The 17334-nt window shown below is 37.1% G+C and overlaps 1 protein-coding gene across 8 annotated transcripts in view; it reads left to right on the top strand.

Annotated features, from left to right (window-relative positions):
• The window catches only part of Ptpn13 (protein tyrosine phosphatase non-receptor type 13), a 151298-nt gene that overhangs the window by 88427 nt on the left and 45537 nt on the right, over nucleotides 1-17334 (top strand). For 2 of the 8 annotated variants that reach the window (XM_090343260.1, XM_090343258.1), the window contains exons 19-26: nucleotides 1294-1350; nucleotides 8548-8637; nucleotides 10533-10640; nucleotides 10791-10922; nucleotides 13358-13821; nucleotides 14755-14901; nucleotides 15850-15943; nucleotides 16783-16868. In XM_090343260.1, coding sequence (XP_090199386.1) covers nucleotides 1294-1350; nucleotides 8548-8637; nucleotides 10533-10640; nucleotides 10791-10922; nucleotides 13358-13821; nucleotides 14755-14901; nucleotides 15850-15943; nucleotides 16783-16868 — 1178 coding nt within the window. The remainder of the gene's footprint in view (nucleotides 1-1293; nucleotides 1351-8547; nucleotides 8638-10532; nucleotides 10641-10790; nucleotides 10923-13357; nucleotides 13822-14754; nucleotides 14902-15849; nucleotides 15944-16782; nucleotides 16869-17334) is intronic. The other 6 variants (XM_090343266.1, XM_090343263.1, XM_090343265.1 and 3 more) reach the window with 4 other exon arrangements.

Genomic DNA, 17334 nt, shown 5'->3' with positions numbered 1-17334 from the left:
GTTGAGAATTTTGTGAGTTTCCCCCCAAATCTCTTAGTTAATTATAAGGGGCCTACTGAATGTAGAAGTCATATATATATATATGTACACATACATACCTTATAAGGAAAATAATTCTTTCCCTATGCATGTTAGACTTTAAGAAAAATAGAGCACAGAGAATTGCCCAAAATATGAAGCAGCTAAAAGAAAGAAAGAAAGAAAGAAAGAAAGAAAGAAAGAAAGAAAGAAAGAAAGAATACCTTCTATTGCTTTACCGAATTCTACTGCTTCTTCCCTTATATCCAAAATTTAGCCCTGATTACCCAAAAAAGGTTTTCTTTCATGTTGTGATTGGATTTCGTGTTATATGGAATAAATGAAGTCAGAGGGAAATTCTGTATTTTGGATGATTCATATTCTGGGGATTCAAACGGTATTTTTAGAAAACAACATTACTAACATAGGCTTCTGCACCTTTCAGAGAATATACTATCATTGATTTAAATTAACCAATTAAAAGATTAAATTATAGGTAATGCCACATTGTTCAAGATAGCCTGTTTTAATTAGTGTTTTAGAAAATAATTTTCAAAGTATGATTACATAAGATCTCAGACATTACCAGCTGTTTTCATTCAGAAGGCTTTGTCTTACAGGAAAATATAGAAAATAGTCTAGAATAAAACTCATCCATAAAAGGAAATTTATTTTCCACATTTGTCTATTGAAATTTCTTTTAACATTTGAACAAATACCTTTAAAACTCATTTTATTATATAATACCAATTCATAAAAGCCAGTTACTGGTAGCTCATGTTTATAATCCTAGCTACTCAGGAGGCTAAGACCTGAGAGTCATGATTCAAAGCCAGTCCAGACAACATAGTTCCTGATGTTCTTATCCTCAGTTGATTAACATACCCCGCCCCCAGCCCTCCTGCTCCTGCCCACTGAATAAAGCTAGAGGTGAAGGTATGGCTCAAGCAATAGAGCCATTAGCCTTGAACAAAAATCTCAGGGACAGTTCCCGGGCCTTAGACCCTGAGTTTAAGCCCCAGGACAGGTATATACATGCATGCCTAATAAATATCTTTCATACTTGAAATTCTAAAAAGTAACTGTCAGAAACAACACATTCATTTTTAAATTTGTCCAGCCAAACAAATTAGCATGCATATCCATTGTGTAAATAAAAGAAAATGTTATTGTGAATTCATCAGAATTACTTCTATATATAGAAGTAATTTTATAAAATGTCTAATAATTCATTATACTTTTATAAAATGTCTAATAATTCAATTTATACCACAGGAATGACTATGCATAGTTCTGGAAATTCTTCATCCCAAGTACCCTTAAAAGAGAATGGTAGGTCTTACAAATGTTTTTCCCCTTGTTTCCATCATATCCTTTCTCTTTTCTGGTACCTTATAGACTTAGTTTTACTTCATGCCAAGGATTTAAACTTAACACAGCATCCAGTGAGAGTTATATTTTCTTGAATCGTGGTTTGATGGGATCTTTACTTTAAGTTTGTGTTATTTGAGTAATAATATAGCTAAGGTGAGGACTGTGGAAAGCTAAGATAATACTTGGTGTGAGAGATAATTTTGACTGAAAATGTTTTATCCAAGGCCATTACTTTGAAGGGATACTTGAGGAGAATCTTAAAAGGATGATTTTCTCAAACAGAACAGCAGAGATCAACATTTCAGATAAAGGTATGGCATGATTGCAGCCATTTAGGATTTGTGAAAAAGCAAGAGACACAGTATAAAAGCATATTGGGTCAAAATAAAGATCCTGTACTCAACAGGATCTTTAACCTAAATATTACTAGGAAATATTTGAGAACTTTAGATGCTGAAATTTATAGCTCAGAATCTAGGAAATAGAAGAAAACTAGAACTGTACAGCAACTTCAGTCAGTGGATTCAGAACTTTTAGAATTTAGATTCAAAATACTTTCATATATGTTGTCTTCTTTAACATTTTTATGGGTAAGGGAAAAAAAACACTCATTGTTATCCATATACCATTTTCCTCCCCAAATGATTCAGTCTTTGAAAATTGAACTAACCAAAGTCTGATGAAAAAGGGGATTTGGCAATCAAAATTACTACTGCTGGTTGGCCAGGAGTTTGGCCCAGTTGTAGAGTGCTTGCCTAGCATGCACAAAGACCCAGGTTCAATTCCTCGCTATCACATGCATAGTAAAAAGCCAGAAGTGGTGCCGTGGCTCAAGTGGTAGAGTTCTAGTCTTGAGAAAGTCCAAGGACAGTGCTCAGGTCCTGAGCTCAAGGCCCAGGACTGGCCAAAAAGAAAAAAAATTACTACTGCTGAGTTCAAATGGCTCATGCTTGAATCATGTGGTTCAAAGCTAGTCCAGGCAGGAAGGTTCATAAGCCTTGCTTTCAACCAAAAAGCAAGCAAACAGAAAACAAAGTGAAGAAGCATTGGCTCAAGTGGGTAGGGGAGGGAAATAGGGACAAAAACATGAGAAAGGTTATCAATGTGCAGGAAGTAATGCACCAACTACCTGCGGACTGTAACTAACATTATCCCAACAATAAAACACAAAAGGTAAAACTTAACAGTGAATTATGTAAGATGAATTTTTAATATTTCTCATTTTACTGTAATTGTTGCACTCTCAGAAAATGACTTTCATCTACATTTATCATTCTCTTTCCTAAAGCATCCGGACCCCACAATACATGCTCATATTTTACAGAGTCAAGAACAGAACTATTAACACTAAGTAAAAAATAAAAATATTCCTAAGCCAGGTGTCAGTGGCTCAGTTCTGCAATCCTAACTAACTCAGGAGGCTGAAATCTGAGGATTTACATTTGAATCCAGCTTGGGTAGGGAAGTCTGTGGGACTCTTAACTCCATTAACCACCAAGGCTGGAACTAGAACTGTGGCTCAAGTGGTAGAAATCCAGTCTTGACCACAAAAGTTGAGGGACAATGGCTGGCCTTTAAGCCACAGTTCGCACAAACAGAACAAAAAAGTAGGTTATACTGATCCAGTGTAACATGGTACAACCAAGTAGTTTCTAACATTAAAACTAATTACTAGACTGGTTGGGGTATAACTCAAGTGGTAGACTGTTTGCCTAACAAGCATGAAACCTTGAGTTTAACTTTAATATTGCCAAAAATATATAATAATTATAAGTAAGCCAAGCTCTCATGGCTTACACCTATAATCCTAGTTTCTCAGAAGGCTGAGATGCTGAGGATCGCAGTTGAAAGCCAGCGCTGGAAGGAAAGTCCATGAGCCACTTCTCTCCAATAAGCCCCTAAAAAATTAAAAGAAGAGTTGTGGCTCAAAGCCTTGAGCAAAAAAACTCAGGGACAGCGTCAGGCCCTGAGTTCAAGCCCTATAACTAACAGCAACAACAACAAAAAGTAAATGAAACTAAGCATTTCTTTAATTCCAAGTAACAAAATAGATAAGTGGAAATAAGATTTTAAAACACTTTATATAGTCAGATATTGAGACTTGTTGTCATTTCAAATATTGAGGTTTTCTCCCCCTAAAGTTTAAAATACCTCTGAAGTTGAAAATTAGAGTTAAAAATATATCTAAAGTTTGTATAAAATTGAACAGACGCAAGAACTAACTAGATACAACCACAGCCAAATAAATTGACTACTGAATAGAGATACAATTTACCCAAATCTGTTTATGTTCAGGGTGATTAAATGAACCCCAGAGATGTCATATGGTTCCAGTTGACTTAGCCAATAAGCATACAAACAGTAATGAAGCTATGCAAGTTATGTTTGTTATACTATGACTCCCTAACTTTAGATAAATACCATGTTAAGAAGCTACCTGATATTTACTAGGGTATATGCCAGTTCTAAAGAAAATTAATTTTTACTAAAAAAAATAGAATGGCTTCATGTTTTTGTTGTTTAGCCATATCTGTGGTACACTTGGTAAAACTACTTCCTTAAAGTCCTCTCCTCCAATACTGCTTTGTCATTGTCAGAAGCATTCTTTCACTAGACAACTTTGGTGCCTCACCCAGGTATCCATCATTACTATTCAACTGTGCTAAGTAGCACAGCATTATATATACATGAACTTCAGGAGAGATGAGAAAGACAGCATCAGAAAAGCAATCTAAGCTTGGCGCTGGTGACTCATGCCTATAATCCTAGCTTCTCAGGAGGATGAGATCTGAGGATTGCGGTTCAAAGCCAGCATGAGCACTAAAGTCCTTGAGACTCTTATTTTCAATTAACCACCAGAAAACTGGAAGTGGTGTTGTGGCTCCAGGGGTGAGGAGGTAGCCTTGAGCTGAAGAGCTTAGGGACAGCACCCAGGCACAGAGTTCAAGTCCCTTGACTGACCAAAAAAAAAAAAAAAAAGATAGTAATCTCTAATGCAGAAAAGATAAACCTAGAATTTCTAGATTATACATTGATCCAGCTATTTCCCAGGGAAACATTATTAGGAATTATGCCAGAGGTAGTACTAAAAACTAGAAACTGGCCGGGAGTTTGGCCTAGTGGTAGAGTGCTTTGCCTAGCATGCACGAAGACCCAGGTTCAATTCCTTAGTACCACATACATAGAAAAAAGCCAGAAGTGGTGCTGAGGCTCAAGTGGTAGAGCTCTAGCCTTTAGAAAGTCCAAGGACAGTACTCAGGCCCTGAGCTCAAGCCAAGACTGGCAAAAAAAACCAAAAACTTGAAACTGCAAGTTGAAGTAACTTTTCAATTTAAATTTGTAAAAATGTGTTGTGATTATAGTGCGTATTAATCTGAAAACATTATGCTAATCACTTCAAAAGAAGTAGTCCTTGAATGTTAGTTTGTGTATTCATTCAAATAACTCAAATGTTTTGGCTGGCTTAGGGATTCATAAACTGTGATTCTCCAACGAATTCTAGAAATAGCTATATGTTTACATAGATTGCCATATATTTTATACTTTCATATACTACCTCCTCAGGTTTTTTTTAAGTATCTAATAAAGCATTCTAAGCATTTGTTATGTAAAGGTAATTGAAGATAATCAGTTAATATGTTTGTAGTATCATTCAACTACATTCAAATCTTCTGTTCTCATGAACACTGAGAGTGCAGAAAGTATATTCCTATTAAGGAGAGTGGATTAACAGTATTTTCTTTTCTAATCAAATATTCATTCAGCTCCACCTGTTCAAGTCTAACTTTTTAGACTTTACCCCATCTTGCCATCTCATCTGTAGCAAATTTTACTTGACATAATACAGCCAATTGTATGTTCTGCATATTAAAAGTCCTACTCTACTTTCCTGACATGGCCTCCTCTACTTCCTGCAGGAAGAAGCCTCTCATCTCTCTGAAAGGCTGTTAGGACCTCTATCCTAGGTCTGATGCAGCTATTTCATTGATAGTACTAACAGCATTCTGTTTCATACTAAAGTAAGAACTTAATGTTTACTTTTGTGTTTGCCATGCTAGCACCTTTCATTTTCATTGCATTTTATTTCCCCACAGAGCCTAGTGACAGTTGGCCAATAAAGGAGAATACAACTGAATAAATGAATGAATGAGTAAATAAATAACAAATGAACTATGATTTCAGAGCAGAGATTTCACAAATATAAAGAGTACTGTTATCTGTAGTTATTTTATCTCCCTCTGGGGGAATAAAAAAATATTGTGTGTGTGTGTGTGTGTACTTACTGGCCAGAAAGATGAGCAATATAAATAACCAATCCTCTCAGAAATAAACGTACAGAAAATGGCATTTTTATTATTTGAATGGTACTTATGGCATCTAATAGATACACTCCCTAGGACTACTGATAATAGTGATCAAATGCAGAATCACTCTGCCAGTGAACTTTGCTTTCACAATTGTCAGAGAAGTTTCCATTTAAAATCTAGAAGTTGTCTTTCTCTTTAATTAGAAGAAACACAATAAGGCAGGACCCATTATTCTCCCAACCAACTTTCTCTTTCTTTAAATTTTATTCTGTCTATTGAATAGGCTTCTCTAGGAATTACAGGCATTTGGACTTGGCAAGTACTATAAAATAAGAATTGGACCTGTCTCCAAATATCCTAATTTCTAAACACCAAATGCTTAGCTCTGAAATATGGGGACAGATGAGATAGAAATTCAAAGCAGTATTATAATTACGTCTGTTCTTTGTTACTACTGCAATGAATGTGTTTACTTGATCCCTTTCCTGATTTAAGTTCTTTTTAAATTATACAAAAGTGTCAATTTATGTGAGTTTATGAGTAGTCTTCGCATCATTCTCCCCATCATTCTCCCACATCTCCTTCATGTGGCCTCACTCCATGTTTTCTTTTATGGATTTTGTTCTTTTATTTTATAGTTGTTCTAGCTGAAAACAGGTGCTTAACTATTTTTATTTCAGAAGAATTGTGGATATTTAGAGGATATTATCTGAGCATTAAATAATAGATGGCCTTTGGTTTAGGATTGCCTAACATGTAAGGTTCCTCACTCATGAAGTGAAGTCTTTATAATTTTATTAATTCAATTGTATTGAGACAGTGCTTTGCTTAAAGTAAAAGACTTTATTTTTAGAATATGAAGTGACACATATGCATCACTTGAGCAGCACTATGTAGCGAAAGTACCAATTTTTTAAAAAATAACATGTTAATATAATTTTAAGTCCATAGATGGTTGTGTTTTGAGCATACAGAAATAAGAATCATGTACATAGTGATCTGTTATAAAAATGTATATGAAAGTTTAACAGAATTCTGTGTTTTACTTTAGTGGAGCTGTCCAAATACTTTACTATGGTTATGAACTATGTAGAATTGAACTGTAACATTCAGTTTTAAAAATAACATACCTGGTGCTGGGAGTCTGGCCTAGTCCTAGATTGCTTGCCTAGCATTCAAAAGACCCAGGTTCAATTCCTTCGTACCACATATATAGAAAAGCCAGATGTGGTGCTGTGGCTCAAGTGGTAGAGTTCTAGCCTTGAGAAAGTCCAAGAACAGTCCTCAGGCCCTGAGTTCAAGCCAGGACTGGCAAAAAAATAAAAAAATATAACGACAAAGACATAAAAATCTATGATGGGATATATACTCTCTAGACATAATGTTATATTATATAGATCGATATGTATCTATGACATACAAACTCTCATCTCAATTTTAATTTTGTTCTTAAATTTATGTGCCAATTATTGCATATAGAGATCACATTCTTGAATACTTGTTTGTTAAACTTGACATTTGAAATATGATATAAAAATCAATGTTAATAAAATCTAAAAAATGAAAAAAAAATTAACATTCCAAATACTGACTTTAATTACCACTACCATCTTTATACACAGACCGTGTTCTCCAACTGTAATTGATGTTAGGAACTCAGTGATAGTAAGGAGTGCTAAATACTTGAATCTTGGATTGTGCCATAGCTATTCATTTAATTAAGATATTTGTGAATTATTAGTGTACTTTTCAAAACTAGGCTGAAATTTTACAAAGCAAATTTATTTAACTAGCCTAACTAGTTTATTTAACTAGTCAGTACTGACCTTGGGCATTTATCTAGTCTGAAGTTGCTGCTCAAATGTTGAAATCAGATATCCTCTTCTCTGCAAAATAGTAGTAGAAGCCTTTTGAGAATAGACCTGCTAGTCATTATTCATGGGATTTTAAAACCGTAGATCCAGTTTTTTTCTTATGGCTGTTTTTCTCAAGATTTTCCTTATGATATAAACTATTATAAATTAAAACATCCAGGGGCTGGGAGTTTGGCCTAGTGGTTAAAGTGCTTGCCTAGCATACATGAAGACCCGGGTTCGATTCCTCGGTACCACATACATAGAAAAAAGCCGGAAGTGGTGCTGAGGCTCAAGTGGTAGAGCTCTAGCCTTGAGAAAGTCCAAGGACAGTGCTCAGGCCCTGAGCTCAAGCCCAGGACTGGCAAAAAAAAATAAATAAATAAAACATCCAGCCGAGTGCCTTGGCTCATGCCCATAGTCCTAGCTTCTTAGGAGGCTGAGATCTGAGGATCAAGATTCAAAGCCAGGTAGAACTCAAAAAGACATGAGACTTATCTCCAATTAACCCCTAGAAAAGGGGATGTGGGGCTTGGTTCAAGAATAAGGTATAGTAGCCTTGAGCTGAAGAGCTCAGGGACAGCGCCCAGGCTGAGTTCAAGCTCCATGACCCACAAAAAATCAATTAATTACTTAATTAATTAAAACATCCACCATTTATTATAGGGAAGTTCTTAAATCTGTTGAGGGAGTAATCAGGCCTGTGATCAGAAAACCTAAATTGAAGGTTCCACTCATTTCTGTGCTGACTAACCCTGCTCAAATCATTAATTCTCTTGAGACTTAACTCATTTGTAGCTAAAACATACTATGTCAAGAAGAACAATTTATGAGAAGCATATATCTTAGTAAATGGTTGTTATTATATAAACCACAATAAAAATATGGTATATTTAAAGTGACTATGCAATTTGTTAACAATCTTGTTAACACAAACTGACAGTTTAAATGCCTGAATGTTTATATTTTCTTTTAAAATTATGAATTTTCTATAGATGTGTTACACAAAAGATGGAGTATTGTGTCTTCGCCAGAAAGGGAGATCATGTTGGTGAACCTAAAGAAAGATGCAAAGTGTGACTTAGGTGAGTTACCATAAGATCCCTTCTTTCTCTCCAGGTATTTTGTAGGTCAAATCAAGACACGTGAACTACAACGATAGGGTTTCAAAAGCAGTTCATGGGTTGAGATTTTTGCCTTGTGGTAGAGTGCTTGCCTAGCATACACAGAGACCCAGGTTCGATTCCTTGGTACCACATACATAGAAAATGCTGGAATTGGTGCTGTGGCTCAAGTGGTAAAGCTCTAGCTTGAGAAAAGCCCAAGGACGGTGCTCAGGCCCTGAGTTCAAGTCCCAGGACTGGCAAAAAGAAAAAAAGGCAGTTCATTGACTGGGAATGTGATTTAGTGGTAACGTGTTTGTCTTCCATGCATGAAGCCCTGGGTTCAATTCGTCAGTACCACAGACACAGAAAAGGCCAGAAGTAGCACTGTGGCTCAAGTGATAGAACACTAGCCTTGAGCAAAAAAGAGGCTAGAGGATAGCGCCCAGGTACTGGGTTCTAGCCCCAGTGCTGGCAAGTAAATAAATAATTAAAGCAGCTTGTTTCATAGTAGTTTCTCTGGTAATCCCACACAGGTACACACACACACTGGTAGAATAGTCTGGATATTGAATCCCCCCCCCCACCTCCACATTATCTTGTATAATGCCTGTTTGCAGTCTGGAGTATTTTGAAAACTGTAAATTGGACATTACCAAATTAGAGATATCTGATGAATTCTTACAAAGATTGATTTAAAACTATATAAAAAAGAAAATTATATAAAAACACAATAAATTTAACATATTTTGAAGAAGATCAAATTATAACTCAAATTACTACCTTTTCAAATATGACTAACAAAAGTTGGAATAGTAATGATTGCATGTAAACGAAATTATTAACTGAGTGAATTTGGGAGGGAAATCTGTACAGTGTCATTGCATTCTACAAATGTTCAGATTTCCAAAATGTGCCAGCACTGAAAAACACTCTTACACTGAGCTTTCCCAAGAGGTACACTGAGGCTGCACAGCCAACAGCAGATCAATATCTGATGTGAAGGACAGAAGCATCTTCACCCACACAGCTGCTGGCTCACTCTCATGACATTCTTGCAATGCGAAGTAGAAAAGATGGTGTAAAGCATTGGGTTGACATTGATGCACCAGTTCACTTCTGTTTAGGATCGCTCACTTACAATCTACCCACATAATCCCCAGATACCAAGAATGAAGTGCCTACAAGAAATACTTCCACTAAATTTAACAAGTGACCTTAACACCCATTATCTATTATACAAATGTGGGGTGGGGTGTTTTTTTGTTTGTTTTTGTTTTTGTTTTTTTCTGTTCTGGGAATGAACTTGGGCCCAGGCACTGTTTCTGAGCTTTGTTTTTGTCAGTTGTGGGACTTGAACTCTGGGCCTGGGCGTTTGTCCCTGAGCTCTTCAGCTCGTCTACCTCCCTACCCCTTGAGCCACAGCACCGCTTCTGATTTTTCTGGTGGTTAATTGGAAGTAACACTAGAGCACTTTCTTGTCTGGGCTGGCTTTGAACCATAGTCCTTAGATCCTAGCCTCCTGAGTAGCTAGGATTACAGGCATTACCACCGTCCATAGCTGTTTCTGAGCTTTTAGCACAAGGCTAGCACTCTACCATTTGTGCCCCAGTTATATTTCCAGCTGTTTTAGTGGTTAATTAGAGATAAAAATCTTAACAATTTTCCTGCCTGGGCTGACTTCAAACCTTTGTTCTCAGATCTCTGCCTTCTAGGTAACTAGGATTACAGGCATTAGATACCAGTGCCATCCTTCTCTTCGTTATATTAGATATTAATCCCCACATTTCTTTGTTTCAGGCAGGCTAAGAACTAGTCAGCAGAAGCACCAGTCTTTTGAAGTTTTTTTTTTTTTTCTTTAATGTGATATTTTACAGGATTTCAAATTATTGGTGGGGAGAAAATGGGAAGACTAGATCTGGGTGTATTTGTCAGTTCAGTTACCCCTGGAGGACCAGCTGACATGGATGGATGCCTAAAGCCAGGTACATTTTGGTCATTCCTAAGTATACCCTAACACATGAATTGCACACAAGCAAAAGTGAATCTTAGACCAAACAAAAATACTAAAGAAAGGATGACCTTTCTAAGATTTATTGTGAATTTTTCTTGTTGATTATCTCTTTCTCCTCCAGGGGACCGTTTAATATCAGTGAACAGTGTGAGTCTTGAGGGCGTTAGCCACCATGCCGCACTTGAAATTTTGCAAAATGCACCCGAAGATGTAACACTCGTTATCTCTCAGCCAAAAGAAAAAGTGTCCAAAGGTAGTGTTGTAAATGTAATTGATATGGTTCTATATTAATTGTCTATAAAGTCCTGTTCAAGCTTTGTACTTTTTTAATTTTAATTTTAATTTTTTTTCAGACATGGGACTTGAACTCTGGGCCTGGGTCTTTTCTCTGTGCTCTTCAGCTCAAGGCTACTGCCCTACCCCTTGATCCACAGCACCACTTCCTTTTTTTCTGGTGATTAATTGGAGATAAGAGTCTCATGGACTTTAGTGCCCCGGCTGGCTTTGAACCTTAAGCCTCAGATCTCAACCTCCTGAGTTGCTTGGATTACCGGCATGAGCCATCATGCCTGTCTAAAAACTTTGTATTTAATAAAAAGAATAAAGTGGGCCGAGAGTTTGGCCTAGTGGTAGAGTGCTTGCCTAGAATGCATGAATACCTGCGTTCGATTCTTTGGTACCACATACATAGAAAAAGCCAGAAATGGTGCTGTGGCTCAGTGGTAGGGCCCTCTAGTCTTGAGAGAGTGCTTCCCTAGCCTGCATAAAGACCCTGGGTTCAACTCCTGAATACCACTTATATAGAAAAGGCCAGAAATGGTGTTGTGGCTCAAGTGGTAGAGCTCTAGCCTTGAGAAAGCCCAAGAACAGTGCTCAGGCCCTGAGCTGAAGCCCAGGACGGGCAAAAAAATAAAAATAAAAGAATAAAGAACAAAATGTTTAAATACTAATCATTTTAAAAATAATAATAAATTGAATAAATTTTTAAAATAAGACCCTTCCATCTCATAAAACCCCACCCTTGGAATGTTTTGGGAAAGTAGTTACATGAGGAAAATTTCCACTACTGAGTTTGTGGCTATGTCACTACTAGCAGGAATCAAATCCTTTAAAGCCACAATGTTTTCTAAAGAGGCAACTGAAGAAGTCTCTGATCTATCTACACAGAGTTGTTAAGAATGTCAATGATAGTACCCACAACACATACAGACGCTAAACCCAGATGCCTCCCTCGTACATCAGACAGTGCACTAACAATCACATGAAATCCAAGGTTCCACTGTCCCCTCCCCCCCACTGAACACTGCATCTGAGCAAAGACTTCCAACTCTTTACCTCATTCTGCTCATATTTTTTAGATTATGACTATTAATTGATGTGAATATAAAGATGTAGTATATGTCTGATACATATCCAGCACTGTAAAAAATGTCACTGTTAATAATTTTTGTTTTGAGTTGGTCGTTTTTGTCCTAGGAAGCAGATGGTTCAGGGCTGGACACTGTCCCTGAGGATTATCTTTTTTGCGGGGGGGGGGGGGGGGGGGGGGGGAGGGGAGAGGCAGTCCTCAGGCTTGAACCCAGGTCTTTGCGCATGCTAAGGAAACACTCTACCACTAGGCCAAACCCCCAGCCTCCCTGAGGATTTTCTGCTCCGGAGTAGCTCTCTATCCTTGAGCCACAGGTCCACTTCCACCTTTTTAGTGGTTGGTAAGAGACTCATGGTCTTTTGCCTTAGTCTGGCTTTGCGTCATGATCTTCAGATCCCAGCCTTATGATTAGCTAGGGTTGTAGCATGAGCTACCAGTACCTAGCTTAATAGTGAAGGTGCTAGATACTGTTTATCTTAGAGAATTAAAAATTAACTGAGTATGTCTCTATAATGAGTGATTGTTGTCCTTTATGTGCTATGTTATTTCTCATCTGTTTTGCTGTCCCTTGGTTATCTCATATTGTTACAGTATGTTACCTTGTTATCTGATATATTGTATATATACTTATTTGGTTATTGGAAATAGGATAGGGAAGGGGGAAAACAAGATGAGGAGCGGGGGTGGGGGAAGGAAAATGGGAACCAAGACATGAGAAAGGGTATCAAGTATTATATTCCCTACCTGATATATGGAATTGTAACTCCTTTGTACAAGTTTTAATAATATCAAATTTGTGTGTGTGTGTGTGTGTGTGTGTGTGTGTGTGTGTGTGCAGGTTGTGGGGCTTGAATTCAAGATTTGAGAACTGTCCCTAATTGCTTCTTTTGCTCAAGGCCATGTCTACCTCTTCAGCCATAGCACCTCTTACAGCTTTTTAGGAGTAGTTTATTAGAGATAAGCTCATCAACATTCCTGCCTGGGCAGGCTGTCTTCAAACCATGTCCCCGTAGATCTCAACCTCAGTAGCTAGGATTACAGGGCATACCACTGCACTAGCATCTAGCTAATTCTAACCATTTTGTAAAAAAAAAAAAAAAAAACAACTTCCACTCAAGATTATATTTGTATTTGCTGGGGAAAAAACAATGACTTCATAAGTTCCAGCTTGTTTTTCTCCCTCTCCCTCTTTTCTCCAAATTGTTGTCTCTTTTGTAAGAGAGATTTCCATTTTTATTTCCCATACTGTAGACAGGAGTATATGTGTAAACAAAAGCATGTGTCAGTACCTTATTGAACTTTTTGTTGGATCTTTTCAGTGCCTTCTACTCCTATGCATTTTGCCAATGGTATGAAAAACTACATGAGGAAGCCTTCCTACATGCAAGACACTACAATGGATTCTTCTCATGATCATCATTGGCCACGTGGTACCCTGAAAAACATCACAGAAAGTTCCTTTGGGTTGTCTGGGGGCTTGCGAGAAGGGAGTCTTAGTTCTCAAGATTCTAGGACTGAGAGTGCCAGCTTGTCCCAGAGCCACGTCAATGGCTTCTTTACTAGCCATCAAAGTGATCAAGCCTGGCAGGAATCACAACGTGGCAGCCCTTCCCCATCTGTAATATCCAAAGCCACTGAGAAAAAGAGGACTTCCTCTGACAGTAACTCAAGCAAAGCTAAAAAGCCAGGCATTTGTGATGCAATTGATTACTCTGACCATGGAGATTCAGACATGGATGAAGCCACTTATTCCATCAATCAGGAGCATCAAGCACCAAAAAAGGCATAGTCTAATATCATTGATTTTTGTTTTTATTTAACAAAGCAAACAACAACAAGTATAATGACAGGGTAGTACAATCTACTAAATAACTGCTTGCATGATTCTAGAAAGGAAAAAATAGCGTATGTTCTGCTACTAACTGCTACTGCACTAGATGCTAACTTTCAGAGAAATTAGACCCTTTGAATACTAACTCAGATTACAACTGATTACTCACAAGTTGGCCCTCTATTACATATTTAACACATTAGTAAGAGAACTTTAATACCTGAAAATTTGTTCCTGATTAATTCATATAATGGGCAGTTGAATTTACCATTTATAGCATAAGTTCTTGTGATGTTCTGAATAAGTATCTGAATGATAATGCTACAGACAATGCAAATAGAGCAATCATAGAAAACTTAAATTGAAACTCACATTGATAAGCATCTTTAGAGAAGAGCTTTCCTCACAAAAGGGTATAGCTTTATAAATTGGACTTCACTGCTGCCCTTATTTTATGCTGAATTTTTAAATGTAAACATGGAGTCTATTCATTTTAGAGGCTCAGTTAAAGCTATTGCTTTTGAGCTGCATTAATTTTTAAAGAAAATCTAAATACTTTATAAAGTTGGAAATGTAAGCACTGGACAGGGATTATAGAGAATCTAGTTTGTAAGTGGGTCCTACTTTTCCATCTGCTCTGTCCTAGTCTTTCTGAATATGAAGCAGTTACATCAGTCTCTAGCCACCAATTTCGACAACCATAAAATATAAAATGTATTGGGCTTCATGCTCTCAAGATTCTACAACTCTTACATTTTTTTCATGCACTCTATTCATTAATACTGCTTTTTAAATTTTTTCAACAAAATACATTATTTGTCTTCCAGTAATAAATTTATTATGACTCTAACAAGAAATCCCCTTTTTTTGTTTTTCTTTGTTAAGGATTCTTCCTCCTCAATGAATGCATCCAACAAAATGAATTTTAAATCTTTTTCTTCATCACCTCCTAAACCTGGAGATATCTTTGAGGTTGAACTTCCTAAAAATGATAACAGCTTGGGGCTAAGTGTCACGGTACTGTTTGACAAGGTTTTCAAATGTTTCCTCTTCGTCACTGCAGCAGACTATATTATATGCCAACTTACTGGTTGAATTACTTTGCTTCAAATGGGACACTTTAAAAATTGAGATAGCTCATTTCTTCTTGTGTTTAAAAAAACATGAGCAAACAATGTCTTTCCCCCATATTTGATACTTGTTTGATCTGAATAGAAACCATACAAAATATAAGACTGATCCATATTCTTTATATAGATTTGAGAGGTTAGCATGGAATAATGAGATGATAAGTCTTTAAACATTATCATATGTTACATTCAAAGCATATTGATAATTGTACAAAGATGTATAGAAAAATAGTAGAAAACATTACATATATGGAGATTAGTTGTGTTAGCTTTCAGATTCACAGATATGTTCTCACGTATGTTACTCCGTCTATTTTTTTCTCATAATTATGTTCTCTCACTAATTTCGCATAAATGAGTTTTGCTTTCTGCTTGCTTATAATGCATGATTGTAGACGTAAGGAAGCGCAATTCTTCATGTAGTCAAGCACTAGTATATTTTCACTCTCTGAACTGAATAAATACTAAAGAGAAGCTTTTTTGGCTGGGAGTCTGGCCTAGTAGTAGAGTGCTTGCCTAGCATGCATGAAGAGCTTAGTACCACACACATAGAAAAAAGCCAGAAGTGTGCTGTGGCACAAGTGGTGAAACCCTAGGCTTGAAAAAAACCCAAGGACAATGCCCAGGCCTTGAGCCCAAGCCCAGGACTGGCGGGGGGCAAGGGAGGAGGGGTTTAATAGTTGGGAAATGTAGGTAGCAATACTTTTTTGGTATTAAAGTAATTGCATGGGTTGAAATAGTGCCTCTGTTTTGTCTGATGACTTGAATCCCCTGTCTGTGAATTAGATTTTTAAGGAGAACATGCAAAAGTTCCTTATTACTAAATGTTGTTTTGTCATTTTCTATTTAGGGGGGTGTGAACACTAGTGTCCGTCATGGTGGCATTTATGTTAAAGCTATTATTCCCAAGGGAGCCGCAGAATCTGATGGCAGAATTCACAAAGGTATGATACTTAATATGTATATAGAAATTAAATATACAAATACCACAGCAAATAGAAAGCTACAAGGTTGGTATAGATTTGTAAATTTGGAATATGAGATAGGAATACATTCAGTCTTAAAACTGCATCTTAAAACTCTTTGATGACACAAAACTCTGCTTCCAGCTTGTGCTTTATTAGATAAGATCTAGATAATGAGGCTTGAATTCTGGGCCTGCATGCTGTCCTTGAGCTCTTCAGCTTACAGTTAATGCTCTAGCACTTGAGCCACAGTACCACTTCTGGTTTTCTGGTGGTTATTTGGAGATAGGAGTCTCAAGGACTTTGGTGCTCGGGCTGGCTTTTCTTTGGGTATTTATTTTAACTGGGTTTTTTGTTTTTTGGTACAAGGGATAAAACCCAGGATGTTGCACTTCCTAGGCACGCGCTTTGCCCCTAAGCTGGCTTTGAACCATGATCCTCAGATCTCAGCCTCGTGAATTTCGTAGATTACAAGTGTGACCCACCAGTGCCCGGCTTCAGTATACATTTTATATGTTCTAATAAGTAAATTGCCAAACAATGAAAGTGTTACAGTACCCTTATAAAAACAAGTTTACCTTTCTAAGGACTTTTTCTCCATTGTCTTTGTTCATGATTTAAGTTGACTTTTATAACAATATAGTTCTAGGCATATAATGACACATACCTGTAATCCTAGGTCTTAAGAGGCTGAGACAGAAAGATCTTGAACAGGAGGCTAGCCTGGGCTACATAGAAAGACAATATTCATATGCAATATATATGTATATGAATATATTTTATAACTTTTTTGTTTAAAATAACTGCCTATTTTATAGGTGATCGCGTGTTAGCTGTCAATGGAGTAAGTCTAGAAGGAGCTACTCATAAGCAAGCTGTGGAAACACTGAGAAATACAGGACAGGTAATAGAACATCTACCAACTTCAGAGATGACATGGAAGAAAATAAGACTATGTAATGAATAGCAATCTCCTTGAGACCTCCAAATTTGTTCAAGAAACGAAACCTAATTTTTTTTTTTTTTTTGCCAGTCCTGAGCTTGAGCTCAGGGCCTGAGCACTGTCCTTGGACTTTCTCAAGGCTAGAACTTTACCACTTGAGCCTCAGCACCATTTCCGGCTTTTTTCTATGTATGTGGTACCGAGGAATCGAACCCAGGTCTTTGTGCATGCTAGGCAAGCACTCTACCACTAGGCCAAACTCCTGGCCCCCAAACCTAATTTTTATAGTCATTCTGGTTTGTTTGGGCTTTTTGTTTTTGTTTTCTAGTTTTGTTTGCTTGTTTGGGTTTTTTGCTTGCCTGTGGTTTGAATTGAGGGTCTGGGTGCTGTCCCAGAGCATTTTTACTCAAGGTTATCTCCCTACCAC

The sequence above is a fragment of the Megascapheus bottae genome, chromosome 13, assembly GCF_031878675.1.
Source record: "Megascapheus bottae isolate mThoBot1 chromosome 13, mThoBot2.hap1, whole genome shotgun sequence".
NCBI lineage: Eukaryota > Metazoa > Chordata > Mammalia > Rodentia > Geomyidae > Megascapheus > Megascapheus bottae.
The sequence above is the reverse complement of the archived record's forward strand: the minus strand, read 5'-3'. Positions and strand labels throughout refer to the sequence as shown.